General features: G+C 38.9%; 1 protein-coding gene across 1 annotated transcript in view; it reads right to left on the reverse strand.

The window, feature by feature from the left end:
* Positions 1-17,087, reverse strand: part of CUBN (cubilin) — a 134,255-nt gene that overhangs the window by 32,063 nt on the left and 85,105 nt on the right. The window contains 13 exon segments of the mRNA XM_072328892.1: positions 138-259; positions 1,125-1,274; positions 3,637-3,843; positions 4,666-4,837; positions 6,987-7,168; positions 8,918-9,058; positions 9,347-9,556; positions 11,214-11,392; positions 12,415-12,589; positions 13,998-14,181; positions 14,444-14,634; positions 15,528-15,674; positions 15,998-16,195. Coding sequence (XP_072184993.1) covers positions 138-259; positions 1,125-1,274; positions 3,637-3,843; positions 4,666-4,837; positions 6,987-7,168; positions 8,918-9,058; positions 9,347-9,556; positions 11,214-11,392; positions 12,415-12,589; positions 13,998-14,181; positions 14,444-14,634; positions 15,528-15,674; positions 15,998-16,195 — 2,258 coding nt within the window.

The following is a 17,087-nucleotide window of genomic DNA, read 5'->3' on the forward strand; positions in this document are numbered from 1 at the left end:
TTAGTTCAATAAAACAGGGGGAGATTTTTCATTCCTCCACATTTCTGATTTTCCAACATCTCAAATCTCTTCTCCAAGATTCAAAGGGTGCTTTCTCCCATGCCAGTCGCGCACACAGTCATGGCATTATTACTCACAGTGATGGTTTCACCTTCAGGGGCTTCCAAGAGCCAGGAGCAGTGAATCAGGTTGCCATATGGCTCTGGATAGTTAGGACTTGAGATAAATCCCCTTTCATCTGACTGTATACCACCACAGGCTGAAGAAAAAAAAAATGTAACATTTCAATACACTGAACACTATAAGCAAGTGACTGGAATATTAATCAGCCTGAAGTATTACTAAACTATAATTAGACTGTTACAGGTGATTTTGAATGACACATGCATGGGTGAATAATTTACTGGGAAAGCCCAACTTTTAAAACCTTTGTCACTGAAATACTGAGTAAACAGATGAATGACCTTGAGAGTTCACACTTATTCTGACACTTATTGTAGCCCTGCAAAACCTTTGGCATTTAACACTTACAGCTGCCTTTTCTGCCTTATCTTCCATTTGTTTATCTCAGACTCCTGGGCAAACTGGTGCCATTCTTGGGCCAGCACAATCAAAACAAAAAGTTGTCTATGTGACTAGATAACCCCAAGGCTAAATTCAGCTGTGATAGAAAGAATAGTTGGGCTGGGCCATAAATGGTAAAGTGGTGCAATTTGCACTGAAATGGCTCTAAATTGATTTCAAAATGAGTGCAAAGGTTCAAGCAGCAGAGCACATCTCAGTCATGCTAGCAGTCTGGAGGCCTATTCGAAGTGAGTCAAACTTGGCTGGTATTACCTGCTATGTCCCTATTCCCAAGAGCAGACAGCTGTTCTGGGTGTTGCACTGCATTGCAAAAACTCAAATGTGGTTCAGGGAATGGGAACAAAGAATCAGAAAATAAATCTGAAAGCTAATTGCTAGCATATGTTTGCTTCAGATGGATATAAATAGTTGCAGAAACTGCAGAACTTCTGAGGATCTCTTTGAGAGCTGATCCCATGGTATGAGAATTCTCAGTATCACCAAATGAACGCCAACATTTTCCTTAGTCAGCAAAGGCAATAGTCTATCAACTCATTTACCTTCAAATACGTAATGGCCCAAGAATCCCTTATCTTCTGTGTTTTCATCACTTACAAAGTGCATCCAAACCCGGGGTGCAGCTATCACAAGTGGTACTGATGGTGCAGCCTGACCACAGAGTCTGGCTATTAGCTCTCCATCAGCATCCCCTGAGCAAAGAAAATAAAGAATTACACTTTCTGAATCCTAAAACAGGTACAGAAACATAAAGGAGTACATAAGAAAAACAGGTATTTTATTTGATTTTGACTAGAAAACAAAGTATATGTTACAACAGTTCAATCTGATCATTTGTTATAAGTATACTTAGGGTTCTACAGCTCATTGGCAGGATCTAAATCTCTTTGACTGTGTTCTCTTCAAAGCTGTATTAATTATTCTTTTAATATCTTGAGCTCCTTCCCTCCTCTCCCTGATATCCTGCACACTTTTGTTTAATAGGACTCATCAGGCCTGAAAACTCAGCAACAGGTCTACAGAAGCTTTGGGTCAGAGTAAAGGGAAGAGATGGCCACTAGGACACTATTGCATGGAAGGCTATTGAGCCTCTGTGCTCACGGCATCCACCATTAAAGTCAACAGGGATTTTGAGTTTTCTCCAATGTAAGGATACGATCCAAGATCAAGCCATTGCTGCTGTATTAACTGTGCAAATCTTTCCCCATATACTGTTCTGTGTACAGCAAAAAAAGAAAAGAAGAAAAAACAAAGCCAATGTTTGCTCAAAATCATCACACCCACAAAGGAAAGCATGACGCAGACAGTAGAACTTCTGCTCATGCTGCTGTCAGCTCGTATTCCAGAATAGTGGTAGAAGTGTCCATTCCTGTTTATTACTGATATATGTCCAGGAGAAGGAAAATAAATTCAATAGTGTTCCTCACAACAGCCGGGTAATGCTATTCTTAAATCTGCTTTTCTAATAATAGCAGTGTGTTGGTATTAAAACTGTCCATTCAAAAGCATCTCCTAGCTCCATGCAGAATGGCAGGCTGTTCTTGCAAAGTCAAAGGAGCAGAAAGGAGAAATAATGGGCATTCTTCAAAGCTCAAGTATGGTTATTCCAGATAACATGGCTGAGTAGCTTCATCCTTCTGTTACATGCCCATGTGACACAGCCCACTGTTGGAAATGACTGGAAGCCCAAGGATGAAAGATGATATATAATGTTTTTTTTAAAGACAACTACAAAGACTAAGTTCTCTTTTTCTTTTTCTTTTCTTTTTCGCTTTTTCCTCTTTTCTCCATACAGTATCATTAACTGTGTAGTATGGGTAACTCAAAATAATTTTATACATCTCAGCTTCATTAGGTTCTCTGGATGACTTCTTGCTGAACTGGATTATCCAGAAATTCATACTGTGTTGGAAGACTGAAAGGTCATCTACTTGAGTTTACCAATAGTCTGCACCTTCTGCATTTCATGGCTTATTAAAAGTTACTTGTCAGCATGCAAAGCAGAATTAGGGCAGTTTCCCATGTGACTGCTCTTGGGAAACTGAAGATCCTCTAGTATGGCCAGAATATGCACTGCTATTTAGGTGACAAAACTTTATAGTGCAAAAAGAGACTGACTTTTTTTTCTTCTTTCTTTTGTTTGTATTGCCTGGAGGTCTATGGTTTGCAATAAAGCAAGGCTAGTGAAAACTGATGAGTAATTGATCCGAAACATTTTGTTACGTATTTTTTTTTATTACTTCCAAATTCTGGTGCATATGTGGGAAGGAACTGTTAGACTTTGCAGCAGTGCATGCTTTGGCTCTGCACATGACAAACCGATGCAATGCAACCAAGTGATCTCATTCAAATTAATGCATATGTGCAAGTAACAGATTCCTGCTCTCAGACCCCAACCTTTCAGAAACAATTTCCTGGTAAATTAGAACCTGCTCTCACTGGGAATTACAGATTCATCCTTTTGGTGAAGAAGACAGCTGGAGCTTTCATACTACATTTAGCATTAGCTAAGTGATTTCCATATGACATTTCCAATTGCTTTTTATTGTGGATAGCTAAACATGTCCAAAGATGCAGAGATATTACTGGTGCAATAACCTTGTTACTATTCTTCTTTTAAAATGCTTTAATCAGTATTTTGTGATGAAGTATCCCAGGAAATACTAATTTGCTTTTGGAAAATCACCTTATAGTTTACAAAACTGAAGTATGTGGCCTAGAGCCTATAAATAATTAAAGGATTCTTTAATCCACTTCTGCTGTCCCTGGAGATATCTTAAGAGCAAGGAGAGAATGGGCTATGGTCAAAATGATTTTTTTAATGACTTCTCCCTGACTGCATTTTCTGTCTTGAAAGAGTGATGAGATCCATGCATCCATTGCACTAGCACTGAAATCCCACTACTGGGCTAAAAGACAAGATGGGAGGCATGCATATGAACACTCTTTCAAATGGACAGTCAGTCTCTGCAAATACATGAACAAGATTTGGTACATAGCTGCACAACCAGAATCTTGATAAGCTTAACCCATTCTCCTTCTGAACATACTAACCTATGCGTAACTCTAAATAGTCGTACTGGCAGTCCTGATGATGTTCCAAGTGGAAATCCTCAAAAGAGATATATATGGAAGTGTTGTAGTGGGAGGGATTTTCAATGGTCCATTCACAGTTCAGTTTACTTGTGTAATTCTTAACACCATCATAACCAGGAGAAGAGAAATTCCCACCTGTATATTCCATCAGAGTTCCACCACAAACTGCAGAAACAATACAATTTATTTTAAAACTGTAGTGATTCTTGTACAAACAGAACACATATCCCTGTTCATAATTCCCTGTACAAGAGGATTCTTACCTTGGAAGTTATCTGCAAATCTTTAAAAACACGTAAAAAGTGAAGAAATAATAACTGTTACTCACAGCACAAAAGCATTTCAACAGCACCATCAACACAACAAGCATTTGTGAAAAAATCTCATTACGGTTCCAACTCAGTTCTGCTCAGCTCCTAACCATTCCCAAATTCTAAATTCAAGAGAAGATTTTTCTGGAATATACCCCCAAGAGCAGCATGCCCATGCTAGAGTAGGATGCCTATGTGGGGGAAGAAACACTTAAGGCCCTAGTAGTAAAGATCTGCCAATCATCTCCCTGGAGGCTACACTTACGAAAGTAGGTTAGCAGAACTCTTTCATAAGCTACAGGAAATTAATTACCCCCATGAGTAATAAGGAAACACTTGAATTATTCAAGTCGTCTACAGCAGCATGCCTTCTAGATTGCTTCACGGAAAAGGCCCACTTTAGATCATCTCTAACATAGGACTAAATACAAAACAATAAATCAGTAGTAAGGAGTGTGATCCAGCAGAGGTTGTTCTTTTGATTCAAAGTCCATAACTCCAAGAGATCCCCCAATTTTTCCAAGTCCTTTCAACTAATTAAACCTTGATATACGCCCATCCAGAGATGTAAGGGAAAGAAAAAGGTATCAGAGAGCTGTTAGCTGCTCCAGTAATTTTTACACGCACTGGCAATTTAGTTATGAAATGAATTATTTAATTCAAACACGCAACTTACCTGAATCTTCATTGGATGTGTATGAGACACTGAAACCTCTGTTTGCATGGGACATATCTGTTACCAAAACAACTCTCATAGTGTTTCCAGAGGATTTCACCTCAGTGCCTGGGTTCACCTCACCACACAGTTTGACCAGACGAGGAGAGTTCTGTCTGAGGCCGTTGTAAACCTGTTGGGTCAAAGAAACTCTTCTGAGGTATGTTCTCATGAGCATATATGGCTAGGCTGAGGTTGGACTTGATGGTCTTTGAGGTCTTTTCCAACCTTAGTAATTCTATGATTCTTTGATCTCCTGTACCATAGAACAGTGCTTCACCTCTTTAACGCAAAGTTCCTCAATGTCTCTCACAGCAGGTTAGCTCCCAGATCTACTCAAAACCTCAGAACAAATTTCCACTGACTTGAGCAGATGAGGCTTTGAAGTAAAACACCAAAAATACCTTGCTTATTTTGTGTCATAATTTTGTAGTGCTGCTGTCAATATTCCACATCATAACATCATGTGCAGTATAGATCATCCATACTCCAGTTCCGTAGAATAGTAGCATCCCAGGTGCTCAGCTCTCGGAGAAGAACTACATATCCCAGAGGATGCCGCGGCCAGAGATAAGTCACGGGAGGAGGACATCTATAATCTCACTCTCAGGCTGGAACTTTCTCTCTCTCTCTCTCGGACTCTCAGGGAGTGAGAAGCATTCCTGCCGTGTCGCCTAGACTTCACAGTAGGCCTCTCGGTTTTCGGGGACTCTCTCTCTCTCTGTTTTTGTTCGATTTATTAGACCAAATCATTGTATTCTGATATCATATTTAGTAAAATAAGTTTTCCTCCTTAGATTGCTGCCACTGTTTTATTTTCCCTTCCTTTCCGGGGCCCCGGGAGGGGAGGCCCTACGGGGCGGCTGCCCTGTCACAGATACAGGTAAATCTAGGTAACCTGTGACAGATTATTGGTGGAGAATGCGGGCATAGGTGGGCAGAAGTGGGCAAAAGTGGGCAAAAGTGGGCAGGAGCTGCTGTTTTTCTGCTTTTTCCTTTTGGCTTTTACAGAGCTACGAGTTCTTTTTCTTTAAGGTGCTATCTAAAGTTTACGTTTCTGCGCCTGGGAGCTTGACCTTGAAATTCCAGGCGAACTGTCAACATTCAGGAGTAGCTGTACACTCTGAGCATTGCTATCTTGCTTTCGTAAAGAAAACAAAGAGATTCTCTCGCTCTCTCAGAGCACAGCTAGCTGGCTCTGACTTTCACAGTGTCTGCTAGCCACTACCAGCTATGAATCTACTCTCCATTCCAGCTGCTCTGTTTAAGGGATTGAAAGCAATTATGATCTTCTCAACGTATTGGCCATTTGTCCATCCCATGATTTTTTGTTGTGGAATTATGTATATATATAACCTAATAAGGGCACTGATGGAGACACCTGCCTGGTATCTATATGTGATATGGTATAATTTGAATGTTGGCACTTACATCCCAGATGAAATGGTTAATTTTTCAAACGCTTGCTTCCCAGATGGAATAGACAATTTTACAGACACCAAGATTCTCAATCCAGTGTACAGGCTGTACTCTCAGATTGCCGCACACTTTTCAATAGCTGAGTTAGTGCTCATACTTGTGACCATTTTGTCAAAACTCAAACAAAACAAACACAAACTGTTCCCGGAATTTGAACAGTTTGTTTAGGAAAGAAAACAGTATTTCAGGTAAATATTTAGAGCTTCAGTCTAAAGCTACCGATCATGATCATTTCATTGCAAATGATCACATTTGAATTCTTTTTAAAACAAAGATCACCTTTATCAAAAATGTCCTCCAAAATATTCAGCGCTGATCGGCATCTTTGGTTAATACAAACATTTCACTTTTTGCTGATTCAGATGTAATTTGCACTGTTTCTTTCACACAGACTTTAGCCTAGGACTTATTTTCTTTCTTTCTAATACAGTCTCAGGAATGGGATGAGATTGATGCTGACAGAGAGTAATGTGTCCATGTTAGGGGCTGCATAGTGAGAACCCTGTAGATCATTCAGCAAACATACCTGGGTGTCCATAAGAGCCTAGAGGAGCTGGTGGTACCTCTACCCACTGTTAAATTAATGACATTGAAGCCTGGTTCTTAAAGTCCTCCCCTCTGTCTGGCTCATGAATTCCAGAATGTCCATTCTTTAAAATTAGCAGATGTCACCCGGCAGGGCTAACTTTCATTTATCTGTTTCTTCTGGATGAAACTGTGATTTTTCTTAAAACCAGATGTAGACATAAATGACCTTTCAGCTGTATTATGTTCTGTATTCTGTCTCCACACACAATACTCACAGCCACATAATCTGATGAGCACCTCCAGTGTTCTTCAGTTTTCATATCATTAATGGTTAGGATGACACGCCGGCCTTCTTCCACTGTGATCCTCCATTCACATACTCGATTGTGTGGGTATAGGTTGGGATAGTTCGGTGAAGTAAACATTCCAACAGGGGCAGAAAAATCCCCACCGCATTCTGAAATACCCAGATATCGGGACATTGTTTACAGAGTTAATGGAGAAATAAATAAATAAATAAATTAAAAGTTCCCATCAATAATGCAAGAAAAAGATCCTGAAAGCTTGATTTGTTGTTCCTGTTCTGTTTATACATTTGTCTAACAGCTGAGTTCCTTGATTCCTATTCATCCGTAAAAGCAGTTGAATGTTAATAGGCCATAGTAGCTCTAATTATTAACACATCCTTCTCCAAAGGGTTTATGTCAGACTTCAGAAGCCTGAGTGACCCTCGGGCTTTGTTGCAAAGCAGTACAATCCTCTTAATGTGGCTGTATTGAGATATTACTGCCTTTCAGATGACTAGGCAGGGCCTTAGTGTAATGATGGAAGGATGTGTTTTTCCTCTGCTTGTTAACAGAGGTAGAGAAAAAGCCATGAAGGACCTTAAGCAATACTTTCTCAGTACAGTTATTTTGTTTGTTCCCATCTTTGCTATGAATATAAAATTGTACTCTGATGAAAGAATATTAAAAGTCTTGGGTATGTGCATTTTTCTTCTGTGACTAATGGTGTAAGCTTGCCAGGCTATACTTGATTTTCTCTCAAATACAGAGACATAGTCAATGGAGTACATTGAGAGAGTACATCTCTTTCTTCATCTTCACAGACTCCATTAGAATAGTCTAATCTCTGTAACCACCTGCATTTAATTTTTGCTAACACAGTTTCTCATCTGCATAACAGGGTCCTGGGAGCGAAATAACATTCCTTTGGATTCTGTTTCCTACTCTGTTATTTTATTGCAGAAGCAAAGATGAAGGATAAAGAAGCTTTCAGATGAAGCTATAAGGAATTGAAAATGGTCGGCAGGAGATTTTTTCAAGACAACTACTGCAAATAATTTCTTCAAAAGTCATCAGGTTTTTGTCTTATTTTTCACTTTAAGGGTTATTGAATATTGGAATAGGTTGTCCAAAGCGGTTTTGGAGTGTCTGCCCCAAGGACATTCAAAACTCAACTGGCCACATTCTTGGTCAGCCTGATCTATCTGATCCTGCTTGAGTGACTGGACACTCCTTACAACCTCAGTGCCTCAGCAGTTTTGTGATGCTGCTATCATGAATCACCACTGATGTTAAGACTGGAAAGATCTTTTCCTTAGAAAGGCAAAACTTCTAAGGAGAGAAATCTGGTATGCTAAACTGTGTTATGAGAGCATACTTCTGCAAGGTGGTGATTCATTTTTAATGGAAAGTTCTACACAATCAGCTCCTTTTCTTTCTCCTTTCCCAAATTAACTAATTTTAAGAACAAATAAATTATACCCTTTAAAGTGAGAAAACAAAACAAAGCATTACCTCCAAACTACTGGCTTTAGGGAGATCTAAGAATACCACTCACCGTAAAAGAAGGAAAAGAATAACATAAAGGAATATCATAGCATTTCTTTACCTTCCTCCTCATGAAGAGAAGGGTATGGCAGTGCATCCCTGGAGAGACTACTGCAGAGAAAAGGTGCAGAGAAGTGTGCTTTGCTGTTTGAAATCTAACACTGAAACACATCCCTTACAGGGACTTCCTGCCTTTCAAAGTTTTGTCCAAGCAGTAACCAGAGAGTTCTATTCATACTTTACCTAGCAATCAATTTGAAGAGCAAATATGCACCACTCCAAAAATAACTGATCTACAATGTATGCTGTACTAGACTATATATTGGGCAGTATGTTTCTGCTCTAAAAGTAACTTGCAGCCTTGCAAATCCAACCTTCTGTACTGGAATCAAAGCGCAGTCTGAATCCTCGGGCATTTATCGATCCATCAGTGACAAACTTGACATAAGCAAAACTGTCAGAGGTATCCACAGCATCAGGGAGAGTGTTACCGCAGTACCTGCCCAACAAATTTCCTGTAAAAATCAAATACAGAAATTCAATTTTTTATCAAGTATGCTATTTCTATTTCCACTGACACCAAAGGATCACATTATGCAAACTAGTAAAATCCATCTACTGCTGGGAAATTGCTGGGAAAGGTTTTGTTTGCCTTTCTTTCAGCAAGCAAGGCAGACAGGAGCAAACAGTGTACATTCAAAAGGGACACTATATGCCCAGTGGGGAATGTTTTCAGGAACCTCTGGTAAGGTTTCCCAGCATTACTAGCAAAGACAGGACAAACACTGAAAAAAATCTCAGACCAGAAGCATTGTATTCTCGGATCTCCACAAAGTCATTTGCACATTCAGAGGTGTCTTGAATATCCAAATCTTCCAGTGTGATGGTAAGATAGTGGCCTCTGGGCCCCTGCAGAAACCATTCACACAGCAGGTTGTCTGGATAGTGAAGGTCAGGATATCCCACGCTTTCAATGACACCAGTTTGTCCTGCCACTGTGCCACCACAGGGAGCTGCAAAAGCAAGAACATTGCTAAGCTGATTGAAGGAGCTCAGAGAGATGAGCTGCTTTTTAGAAGAAAGCTCAAGACCTAAAGCCAAGGTACAAGCATCCTATTCTGTAGCTGTGGTGATACATTGAGAATTGCGTTCTGACCAAAAATAGTCCACACTCTCTTTTTTAATTCAACCAGTCAAATCTGTTTTTGCCACCTGCACCACTTCCATTGAAAGCACCCATTCCTATCTGCCCATCTCTCCTTATTTTGAATAGACTCACATATTTCAAGGACCATGTCTAACTTCTACCCATATCCATATTTACTAGAAAATACAGTTCTTCTGAGAAAAATAATAAAAAACATCTTGCATTCAAAGTATGAAAATCTGTATCAAATATTCACAAAAAAACTTAGTTTCCTAAAAGTAGATCTAAATGTTTGGTTACTGGCAAAAAGTAATCGTTGTTTTTTGTCTAAAGCTATGATTCAGATTCCTCTTCTCTTTCCTGTGGCTCCTTCCTGTTTAGATACCACTTCATGTGACAGAGTGATGGAGTGGTTCGTGTGGAAAAAAACACATAATTCAGGAAGCAACTATCTATATTCAATTTTCACTCACTTATCTGTGGTACCTGCAGGAATAAATTCATCACATGGCTCACAGAAAACAATATTCCCTGATGGAATATATTGGATTTTACAGTGTAGCCTGTGTGTCTGCAAGATATCTTTTCATGACACTAAGAACGGTGTACATACTGTCTGCTTTGAGAGATTAGTGCTTTGCTCCATTATGACTGGCACGTAGTTGAGATGATTGTTTAAATCTTCTATGGATATATACATGTATAATAGCTCAGTATACTAACATTTTCTGTCTTTTTTTGCTGATTTAACACAATCAGCAAAATCCTGCGTAAAACAATAGCGTTCACTACCTTGCCTTTGAGAAACTAACAGTCCAAGACTTTCCTATATGAGTAACACTAACATAACAGTCACTGACCTATGAAGGTTATTAAATTTGCCAAAAAAAATTAAAAGGTACCATATTTCTGATCTGATCAAATACTATTTTTTATTTTAAATATTTGTTAGTGCTTTCTAATACTATTTTTGCACACTGAAAGTAAATTATTTTAAAATATTTATTTTCCCGACTGACAGATAAGTCTCGCTACCCATTTCTTTTCCACTCCATTGTTGTGCTGCCCTTGTTTGTCTAGCAGCATTATTCTACAATGATTTATATTTGCACTGAGAAGCTTCTGATTAGTTCTTCTGCTCTTTGCTAATCTGTACATTCCCTTTCACATTTCTGCTTATGAAAATTAATTTATGCTGCATGACTTTATCCACCTCACCATTATGCTACTGCCCCTTTGATAACTGTCTTTGATGAGAGGTGACCCAGCCTTTATTTTCACTACTGCAGATTTATAATCAGTTTCCTATTCATATTTCCATAATTTTCATCTCTTGCTAGATCTAGAATGTGCTGACGTTAATCCATTCGATGATTCTGATGTCATAGCACTAAAACTAATTGAAAGAAGCAAATGTCTGCCAGTCTAACTCTTACGCATGGTTTAAGTTCCATTTAAAAAGCCTGGTGATTGAGACCAAAATCTTCCCCAAAATGAGAGAAATTGATAAATGGAAGCATTACCAATTGAATATTTAGCATTAAATCCCACGTGGGTGTCGCTGTTGTCAGATCTGAATCTCAGGTACATGACAGCTCCTGAGGATCTCTGTGAGCCTGGCAACAAACTCCCACAAAGCTTGGCAAGGACAGGGGCACTTGAGTCAGCACCGTCACGAAGCTCTAGGTAACTTGAAGTGCAGCTAGAAGAAGAGAGAATTTTTTGTTCAGTAATTGTTACAACCATTCACGTAAGTGTACAAAGCCACAAATCTGTAGTAAATTAGATCAGTTTCCATGCACCGTGACCAGGACAGAATTGACAACTTAATGATCAATGATAGTCATTCAGTATTTGATTCAAAAGAAGTGCTGGAAACACCGAGATTCATTCAAACCCAGCCCATAATCAGATCTGACAAAAGTGTATTCTTGGGAGGTTATAAAGTCAGTGAAGTAGTCGTGACCATCTTTAACATGCATTTTTTTTGGCAGCATTCTGCTATTAAACCTCTTTGATGATCAGTGAGTTACAGAACAGACATAACACCACTGAAAGGAATAAAAATTCAAATCTGGGGATATACGTAGGTGGGCATAAAAAGACCTAAAACACTTTAACCAATGGCTTTGCCTTCAGAATGATGCAGCAGCCTGCAGAAGACATCCTGGGAACTCAGAAAGAATACCTTTGGGATTCTCTTTCCTGCACCTTTTTGTATTTTTTTTTGTTTTGTTTTGTTATGTTTTTTTCTTTTGAATATGGCCTCACAGGTGAGGGTTGTTTGGGGGGTATACTGGCCTATCTCCAAATCAGTTAAGTTACATCACCTGGAAACCAGGCCTTGTTTCATGCTTCAGGGAGTGCGATGCCAAACATGTTGACTCATTGAAAACCAGCAGACAGACGGTGACAATCGACTGGACTTAAAACTAGTTGATAGTCACAATAAAAATCTGAAAATGAAAAGACTCAAGGGCGAAGATTTTACAGAAAAAACACCTTTCATGTATGGATGCCTCTCTGTCTGCAATATTTATCTGTATCTTGCACTGCAGTACTAGTTACTCAATAGCTTCACTGATCTCTCTTAAATATTTCCTCATCATTTTTGATTAGAAAAATTGAAATGTTCTCTGGGAGGAATTAGAGAAAGTAACAGGGAAAGAAAAAATTAGGATGAAGTCTTGGAAGAAACGCAGGCAAAATAATGTGGATATATACTTTGGTGAAGGTTCAATGTAAAACTGATCTTCAAATTGAAGTTCTACTGCATGTCCATTAGGAGCAGTTATGGTCCAGACACAGTCAGCGTGCGAGGGGTAATTGTTCGGATAGTTGGGGGAAGATGTATATCCAGTGGGGTTGAAATCATTGATATAAATATTCCCTCCGCAAGCTGGGAAAGAAAAGATTGCCAATAAAAAAACCAAACAAAAACAACATGTTAAGGAAATGGGTGAGGCATCGAAAATATGAGTCATCGCTATATTCCAACAGTTTTCTTTCAGTGCCATACAGCTACATCAAAACTGAATGTTTTTCACTGCTTGCTGTGGGAAATCATTTTAAAGCAGTAGAATCCTATGTTCCTGTGCTACTATTTACCTAATTCTCAATTACAAATGTTCTGGTCCTTAAATTAAACCGCTCTTAGGTCTTCCTTAGTTCAGCTTTTTAGCCAAGCACAACAGGCTTCTTGCCTTGTTCCTATCCCAGTTCTCAAAGCAAGAAAAGCCAACAGATCAGAGTCATCACTGCTACTGTGAATCATTCCCTACATCTGCTTTCCAAATGCCAAAATGATTGAAATGCCTGTTTAATGTAATAATGAATGCATGAGAAATGTCACTCAGAGCAAACATGAGGATTAGTTCTGGTCCTTTATCCTACAAAAATACCTTCATTTTGGTCAGAAGCTTTCTGTCAAAAGAAAAAAAAAAAAGAAGAGAGAGAGAGAAAAAAAAAGGCCTATTCTAACAATTCTGGTAAACAGAGAGTTTTAGTTAAACAGTAGAAACACTACTGTACAGCTTCACCCACTCCATTTATGAATCCCCTACAGAAATGCTAGCAATGATTCTTTGTGGCAACATAGAAAAGTAGGCAGAAAACAAGAAAACAAGCACTTAAAAGTTTGCGTACATTGACATGTTGCCTTAGTTGTGTTTAATTACGCTGATTAACAGCAGGCCTCCTGGTGTCCCAGGTGGCACATGTCACAAATGCAGTGGAATAACTGCAAATGTCCAACCCCTGATTTACCCCTGGAACATGAGTCCTCATTTTATTTCATTCTTTGGAAAACATGAGCTCTGGCAGGGAATGTTATTTTCTCAGCTGAAAGAAATCTTGTGAGAAATGTTATCACCTTTCTAGACATACCAGAGTACATCATTCTTGACATAACTAGAAGTTGTACTGGGTAGTGAATGTTTAAAATAAAAAACAAAAAATAAAAAGCCTGGAAACAGAATATTTTCTCCCTTTTCTGCATGAATTATGAACATCTCTCCTTAATTTCAGAGGCTACTTTCCAATCAAAGGTTTCCCTACTCCAAGATAATTTTACTTTATTATCTCCAGTTTCGAAAAGCTGCATCTGGTTGTCTTTACAAAGGAGAAATTTGAGAATAGGATCAGAAGTCACACACCATAGAAAAAAAGAGGACATTTTTACAGACATCTGATTTCACTGACTTACGTTCTGTTGGGGCTGGGATTTATAACAAAAACCCTCCTTAAGAGGAGAAATTGCAATTTATATCTATTGAGTTACACAACTCGTGCTCATTTGCTAGTCTTACCTAGACTCTTAGCCTCATATTTCAGTTTGAATCCTTGACCCTCATTCCTGCTGTCAGAAAAGAAGTGGACAAATAGCTGATTGTCTGTGGTGTACATGGTGGAGATGGGGCTGCTTCCACAAAAGCGTCCATTTCCCCTTCCAGACACCAAGGGTGGGGCAGAAGCATCTAGCCCATTCTTAAGCTAGAAGAAAAAAGATTGCTAAAGTCACACAAGCCTTGAGCATACTCCATCTCAATACTTCCATACACGGAGAGAAACAATAACCTTGTGTTCAATTAATGCACAGCAATAAGTAAGACAGAAACAGAGTAATAATCTCTGGGGTTTTTCAATTTGTTATTTCTACCTCTCAAGAACCTGTGCTGTCTCACTGCTAATAAAACCTGCAAGATTCAGAAGCTTTAAAACCTTAGAGAATTTGGGACTTTGCTAATAACCTCACCTCCACGTAATCACCAGAGCTGCAGGAAGCATCCTCACTTTTAACCTGAAAAGGTTGTTCAAAATGGACGGTTATGATGAATCCAGGGGTTACCGATACACGCCAGGAACAATTCAGATTAGGAGTATAGTCCTGAGGGTAGCTGGGGGATGTGATCACACCCCTGTCTGCATGTAAATAGCCTCCGCAACCTGAGAAAAAGGAGTTGAAGCAAAGAGAAAAATATTAGTGTCAGCTTTCAAATATTGATTCAGAAGAAAAGGAAACAAGTGTCTCTTAAAGGGAAGTTGTTACAGGTAAGAGCAAATGTTGAAGCAAATATTTGATAAGTTGAGAGTGGTGCACAAAATGAAGGATGTCCCAAATACATTTTAGTAGATTGCAAGATGATGCAACCAAATATCTCGACATTGAAACTCAGACTTAACAGACAAGTAGGCAAACAGCTATGCCATGGACCTCTCATGGAGTGACTTTCATGATGTCTGAGTTCATTGCTTTTAGCACAGACTTAACCACTGTCAGCTACTCAAGCTGGTGGTAAAAAAAACTTCTCCTAGCTGTCCATTATCATAACACCTTCCTTGGTGCCTCAGCTTGTTCAGGAATCAGTTATCAGCTATGGGTGCATGTGGGAAGGGTGTCACTGCAAACCAGTGACATTCCTGCAAGAGCTTCTGTACTATCAGTATCTGTTTCTCTCTTTTTTTTTTGGTGTATGTGTGTGTGTGTGTCTGAGCTTTGAGACATTTACTTCCCTCTCTTAGTTGGATATTCTTTGTCTTTCACCCCCCAGGTAAGCTGTTATGACCTTTTGCATATACACTTTTTACTTCTGAAAAGTGACCACTCTGGTTGAATTGCGCTTTGTTGCCTTACGTTGTTGAGCAAATAGAAAATATTACCTTTGCAGAGTCAGAGATTTTTTAATGTATGTTTGCGAGAATGGATAATCGATCCCTGTGATCAATTGCATAGATCATAGACAGATGATAAAAATGCCACCATTAGTCTTTTCTTTTTATACTTAGTTGTTAACAGCAAGGCAAAAATTTATCTGGGAAAGAAGAGAAACAGATCTTACTTTTGTGATATGAGGCATTAAATCCAGCTCCAGTGACAGTTGCATCTGATACGAAGTGGATGAACATCGTCTCTCCAGTCGATCTTACTGGCCCAGGAGGTTCTCGTCCACATATAGTAGCTAGCAATGGAGAAAGACCATTGTCTCCTGAAATCAAAAGAAGAAAACGTAGTAATTAATAATTAAAATCAGTTCACTTTGCCTTTCTTGTTTGCTGTGGCTTTCCCATTTTCAGGCAGGTGTTTTAAAATTTTTTTAATCCCTCACAGAAATATTTTTATAGATGACCAAACATTTTGCTACACTTGGCTAGTTTTGTTTTAACTAGCAGAATGTCTCAGTCTAGAGAAACGATACTGATGTAGATGCTGTTTCCATTGCTACCTAGATTACTTATGTTCAAGACACAGGTCCTAAGAACTTAGGTGTTTATTTCATGCTATTAGGGTAGGGCAAGGTTGGCTTCTTACCATCTTGGATTGTAAGTCTGTCATAGTAACATGAACTGTGGGATTCTATGTCCAGGGCCAGGATGTTAAACTCCACAGTGGATCCAGGAGCTCTGATCAGCCACACACAGTCAGCAAAATTTCTGTAATTCAAAGGCCAGTCTGGCGAGTAGAGGAATGAAGGTGTTTCTTCACTTATCACGGTCCCTCCACATGCACCTACGATGTACAAGAAGACAAAAATGTAAACATCCTCTTTTTAAACTGAACATTTCACTTAATTTGACAGTCTTGTGTTAAGAACAATGGGTGTGCAATGATAGGGTGTGTATTCACAGGAAAGGGTTTCTTCAAAGCCTGAAATCCAGAACTATAAAGATTACACATACGTATATTTTACTATGAAGAATATTTACAAAAGTATATAAAAGGATCTACCACAATATAACAGAGACTGTACTTCAGGAAGGAATTTAGACCTTTTTCAACTGAAATGCTTTTCTTTCTCCACTCCTAAAGTTTCAGCTTTAGGTTTCAGGCAAGATGGAATTCTTTCAGAGATGTATGGTTGTTCAGTGCTCTCCCAGAATACAAAACATAAAAAAGCACATGCTGCCACTATGCTGTAGGGCCCCAGGGATCCCTAGAAATTTGTCTTTGGATTTAGAAAGAAGACACTGTCCTATGTCCTAGACAGTCTTAACTTTCTCTTGCTGAACTTGTACAGAGAAAACCAATGGTACAATAGACAGTTCTCCTATCCTGTCAGGAGCTATTTCTCAAAAAGATTAACGATCAGGCCAAACATACCCTCTCTGAAAGATGTAGTCTAGCATAAGGCTTCAGATCATAATGGCCAGTGATTCAAGAACAGTATTTCAAGAGAGAGACATTTTCCATGTTTAGCTTTTGTGTATTAGCAGAATTAAGAAAAATGACCTTCTATCTACTTGCTTGTTGTTAAAGTACTATAAAATAGTGTACTTGAGAGTCCCTATAAATAGCTTAAAATGTCTATTATAATGTTTAATTCAAATATCAATGAAAACTCTCCGTCAGTTAATAGTGAGAACTTCTCCTTGTGGTGAGGATTGGTTTGGAGTTGTTCATA

Source organism: Excalfactoria chinensis, chromosome 2, assembly GCF_039878825.1.
Source record: "Excalfactoria chinensis isolate bCotChi1 chromosome 2, bCotChi1.hap2, whole genome shotgun sequence".
In the NCBI taxonomy this organism is placed as follows: Eukaryota; Metazoa; Chordata; class Aves; order Galliformes; family Phasianidae; genus Excalfactoria; species Excalfactoria chinensis.